The following is a 5480-nucleotide window of genomic DNA, read 5'->3' on the forward strand; positions in this document are numbered from 1 at the left end:
ATCAGCATGTTGTCACCTGGGCTGATGTCACGGCAGGTCCTTGGGCAAAGAAAACACGCAGTCTGTCTTCAGTTGGTGACCAGTGCAAAGGCTCACTCACTACCTGGTAATGTGCTACTCATGCCAAGGGGTGCGCTGCACGGGTTCACAGCCATTCCGAATGAAATCTGTAGCCTATTTGCTATTCTTGGTCTGTAACAAGAGTGGTTTAAACAAAACAAAGTGATCTGAGTCATTGTGTGGAATTGACAAAACTATAAAGCTACAAAACAGATCAGAGCCTTACATGCTTATCTGTGAAAATGCATTTTACAGATGTGACATGAAGTTTATACAGTTGTGTTCAGAGTAGGAAAGGCTTAAATAAATGGTCTATTGTATTTAAAGTAGCAGCCAGGACATTGTGGAGAGGGGTCGTGACCCTGCTTTGTTACAGATTTTCTTTAACCATCACACCATGGTATAACTTTAGTTTCTGGACTTGTCAACCCAAGGAGTCTCCCATATGAACACTTGCTCATTTCACACACTACACTCACAGGACCTTGGAACAATCTGAAAACCCTCTCTGTAAAAGCAATTTGTCCCTTGGTGCATCCACATGAGATATATCTCTCCCTGTGAACACTCGTGTTTATCTTCTCATAATCTCCCCCTCTCCATTCCAATCGCTCCCCCCTGTCAGGACCATTCTGTTATTCTAGGAAGTAAAGCAGCAGCAGGGTTGTCATTATGGGAACATGTACACAACCGTTCAAAAGTTTGGGGTCACTTAGAAATGCCTTTACTTTTGAAAGAAAAACACATTTTTTGTCCATTTAAATAACATCAAATTGATCCGAAATACAGTGTAGACATTGTTAGTATTGTAAATGACTATTGTAGCTGGAAACAGCAGATTTTTTACAGAATATCTTCCTAGGCATACAGACGACCATTATCAGCAACCATCACTCCTGTGTTCCAATGGCTCGTTGTGTTAGCTAATCCAAGTACAGAGGACAAGTAGAGGACAGACGCCTCAAAAGTCCTCAACTGGCAGCTTCATTAAATAGTACCAGCAAAACACCAGTCTCAACATCAACAGTGAAGATGCGACTGGGATGCTGGCCTTCTAAGCAGAGTTGCAAAGAAAGCGTCATATCTCAGAATGGCCAATAAAACAAAACAATTAAGATGGGCAAAAGAACAGACACTGTACAGACGAACTCTGCCTAGATGACCAGCATCCTGGAGTCGCCTCTTCACTGTTGACGTTGAGACTGCTGTTTTGCACTTACTATGTAAGGAAGCTGCCAGTTGAGGACTTGTGAGGTGTCTGTTTCTCAAACTAGACACTCTAATGTACTTATCCTCTTGCTCAGTTGTGCACCGGGGGCCTCCCACTCTTTATATTCTGGTTAGAGCCAGTTTGCGCTGTTCTGTGAAGGGAGTAGTACACCGCATTATATGAGATCTTCAGTTTCTTGGCAATTTCTCACATGCAATTGCCTTCATTTCTCAGAACAAGAAAATACAAGAGTTTCAGAAGAAAGTTATTTGTTTCTGGCCATTTTGAGCCTGTAATCAAACCCACAAATGCTGATGCTCCACATACTCAACTAGTCTAAAGGCCAGTTTTATTGCTTCTTTAATCAGGACAACAGTTTTCAGCTGTGCTAACATAAATTCAAAAAGGTTTTCTAATGATCAATTAGCCTTTTAAAATGATAAACTTGGATTGGCTAACACAACGTGCCATTGGAACACAGGAGTGATGGTTGCTGATAATGGGCCTCTGTACGCCCATGTGATATTCCATAAAAAATCTGCCGATTTCCAGCTACAATAGTCATTTACAATATTAACAATGTCTACACTGTATTTCTGATCAATTTGATGTTATTCTAATTGACAGTATATGTGCTTTTCTTTCAAAAACAAGGACATTTCTAAGTGACCCCAAACATTTGAACGGTAGTGCATGTTTGTTTATTAGCATTCAATGCACCACTTGTAGTGCATTTCAGGTTACTATGGTAAATTGCCCATACAGCTCCATATCTTGAGTTTAAGTAAAGTATTTAATTATTTGTGCATATTCTTTTACAGTACCTCTAGTATGAGATTAACTACAGGCCAGATACTCAATTGAGTATCTGAGTATTAAATAGGTTAATCTACACAGACTGACTTTTACATGGTCTAAAAGAGTGTCATTGCAAGCATTTTTTCAAAAACAAAACATCGCTTTGAACTTCTTACAAAACCTAGAACCAGCTTTATTACAACCCCTCTCAAAAGCCTTTCTCTAATGACAAACCAACTAAAAATAAGAAGACAATCCACAAAACAAAAGTCATTGTTGTAAAAACAGCATAGCATGTTATGTATTCTAATACAATGTATAGCTATTGACAAGTTGAATCGTTGCATCATGTAAAGAACTGCATGATGTAAAGAACTTCAAAATCAGACATTGAACAAAGCAATTGAATAAGTCTAAATCATGATGGAAGATTGGATCACATAACTAATAATAACAGCATGATGGCGAAAAGAAAACAAGCTCTCTATAACAAATCTGATACCAAAAGGGTTTCAAAAAGATCATGCTGGTTCAATTATGTGGCATGCTGAGCTAGGAAGGCTCTTATCCTCTGCAGCAGCTCCTTCTTCACGCTGTCAGGCACCAGAACTGAGGGGGAAATAAAAAGACACAGTATTCAGGTTCGGGTTATGATAGTAGTGTCCATGAACTTCATGGAAGTTAATGAACAGAGGGATGAGGAAAAAAAGATACTGTATACACAACAACAAAAAGGCCTAAATACCTCTTCCTTTAGGGGTGATTTCTACCACAAGGTCCTCGACGGTCACATGCTCCAAGCCCTTTTCTTTGATGACATCTGCAAAACAGTTACTTGATGAGTGGCATGATGGTTACACCGTGTTTTACAGTGCCAGAGGTGTCATCCTCAAAGGGTGCACATGTCCCCTCAAATTGGTTCTGTTTAAAATATTGTTGATCTCTGTAATACTACTAGCCACCTAGCCATTTATGAAGTTGGCTTTAGCTAGCAGACATATTCCCAATCTCATAACGAGCTGCCAAGAAGCCATTTCAGGCTATCAACGAAGTTAGAGTAGCTAGTGTGTCTAACTACCTTAGATGGTATGAATCCTGGCAAGGTTGGTAGACTTTAGAAAAGCAAGCAATTACAAGATTTACTGAATAAGACTCAGATTCCTTTAAATATTTTACCCAGAATTTACAGAGTAGCATAACCAGTTTATTAAAATTTAAAAACAGCAGTCAGGATGATACAGACAGATCAACAGGTATGCTTAGATGTGCAGAGAAATATCAATATAATTATTGCATAAAATACATACACGTAATGATTATGGCTAGATTGATGGAAAAGGGTGTTTCAGGTGTTTGAAAAACGAAAAATTCTCTGCCATTTACGCGCGGCTACCCCCGTACCACCACCCCAGTCATCCTCACGTACATTCGGGCCCTTTGGATTTTTATGGTGCATGATGGCTCTGAGCAATAGTCATGATTCCCATTAGCCACATTTCATGACATCCCACCACACCTGATAGTAACTCTTACCTTTGCAATGAGCTTTCAGCTGATCCCTCCATCCACATTCAGTGAGTTTAGCTCTGAGCAACTCCTTCAATCTGTGGATCAACCAACATAAGCAAGAAAAGTGACCACCAGTGACCATAGAGTTGATGGGACTTCTAACAATGATTAAATATACATTTGTGAAATGTTCTTACCGCTCTCGTTCACCCATCTCAGTTAACTTCTGATTAATTGTTGCTCTCATCTTGGAATCTTTGCTCATATTCTTTTAACTGAAAAAGTGACATTCAGAATGAGTTGATGTTAGCTAGCTAACGTTATCGTTCATTAGTCAACTGAGGCAGGGATCAGTTTAATAGTTAACGCTAGCTAGCTACTCTAACAGTCTACAAACAAGGTGGACAGCCGTCTATCATTAAAAATTCTATGTTTGGGCTGTAGCTAACATTAAATCACTAATATTTAGAACAAGCTAAGAGCAGCATAAATCATTGCTAGGCTTTGCTAGCTATATGCTAACTACTGACAAGCTAACGCATTTCTGGCACTAGCCAGCGCAACAAGCTAATTCACTATCTGATAATAAGCTACGCTATGTAGTGCGTGAGATTTTTACGTCCTTGATAATAGCTATTATCAAGGACGTAAAAATCTCACACTTACCCAAAACGTTCGATGAAATGTGCATGCTGTTGCACACCGTGCCAATACAATTATAACTGGCGAGATAGTTCGCCACAGCTAATTGTTGTGTCCCACAATAAATAAGGACCCCAGGAAACCGTTGATGCCAGAAAAGGTTCCTAAGTTTTAATGAAGTACTATCGTTATGCCACTAGGTGGTAGCGTTAATCAACAACACAGATTATAACATAGACTCAACTGTTACAGGGCGATAACGTTACATACAGTTAAAGTCGGAAGTTTACATATACCTTAGCAAAATACATTTAAACTCAGGTTTTCACAATTCCTGACATTTAATCAGAGTAAAAATTCCCTGTCTTGGGTCAGTTAGGATCACCACTTTATTTTAAGAATGTGAAATGTCAGAATAATAGTAGGAATAATAATTTATTTCAGCTTTCATTTCTTTCATCACATTCCCAGTGGGTCAGAAGTTTACATACACTCAATTAGTATTTGGTTAAAACTGCCTTTAAATGGTTTAACTTGGGTCAAACGTTTCAGGTAGCCTTCCACAAGCTTCCCACAATAAATTGGCTGAATTTTGGCCCATTCCTCCTGACAGAGCTGGTATAACTGAGTCAGGTTTGTAGGCCTCCTTGCTCGCACACACTTTTTCAGTTCTGCCCACCAATTTTCTATATGCTTGAGGTCAGGGCTTTGTGATGACCACTCCAATACTTTGACTTTGTTGCCCTTCAGCCATTTTTCCAGAACTTTGGAAGTATGCTTGGGTTCATTGTCCATTTAGAATACCCATTTGCAACCAAGCATTAACTTCCTGACTGATGTCTTGAGATGATGCTTCAATATATCCACATCATTTTCTTGCGTCATGATGCTATCTATTTTGTGAAGTGCACCAGTCCCTCCTGCAGCAAAGCACTCCCACAACATGATGCTGCCACCCCGGTGCTTCACGGTTGGAATGGGGTTCTTAGGCTTGCAAGCCCCCTCCCCTTTTTCATCCAAACATAACGATGGTCATTATGGCCAAACAGTTGTATTTTTGTTTCATCAAACCAGAGCACATTTCTCCAAAAAGTACGATCTTTGTCCCCATGTGCAGTTGCAAACTGTAGTAGGGCTTTTTTATGGCGGTTTTGTAGCAGTTTTGTAGCAGTGGCAGCCTTTCAGGTTAGGTCGATAAAGGACTTGTTTTTACTGTGGATATAGATACTTTTGGACATGTTTCCTACTGCATCATTACAAG

At 39.6% G+C, this 5480-nt stretch overlaps 1 protein-coding gene across 1 annotated transcript; it reads right to left on the reverse strand.

The window, feature by feature from the left end:
* Positions 1–2230: 2230 nt before the first annotated feature.
* On the reverse strand, positions 2231–4382 carry LOC118364216 (transcription and mRNA export factor ENY2-2). Its single transcript, XM_035745552.2, has 5 exons — positions 4244–4382; positions 3775–3852; positions 3602–3672; positions 2814–2888; positions 2231–2677 (listed from the first exon to the last, which is right to left on the reverse strand). Exons 2-5 carry the CDS (start codon positions 3840–3842, stop codon positions 2604–2606), a joined length of 288 nt encoding a protein of 95 aa, XP_035601445.1. The 5' UTR covers positions 3843–3852; positions 4244–4382; the 3' UTR covers positions 2231–2603.
* Between the last annotated feature and the right edge of the window lie 1098 nt (positions 4383–5480).

The sequence above is a fragment of the Oncorhynchus keta genome, chromosome 31 (assembly GCF_023373465.1).
Source record: "Oncorhynchus keta strain PuntledgeMale-10-30-2019 chromosome 31, Oket_V2, whole genome shotgun sequence".
In the NCBI taxonomy this organism is placed as follows: domain Eukaryota; kingdom Metazoa; phylum Chordata; class Actinopteri; order Salmoniformes; family Salmonidae; genus Oncorhynchus; species Oncorhynchus keta.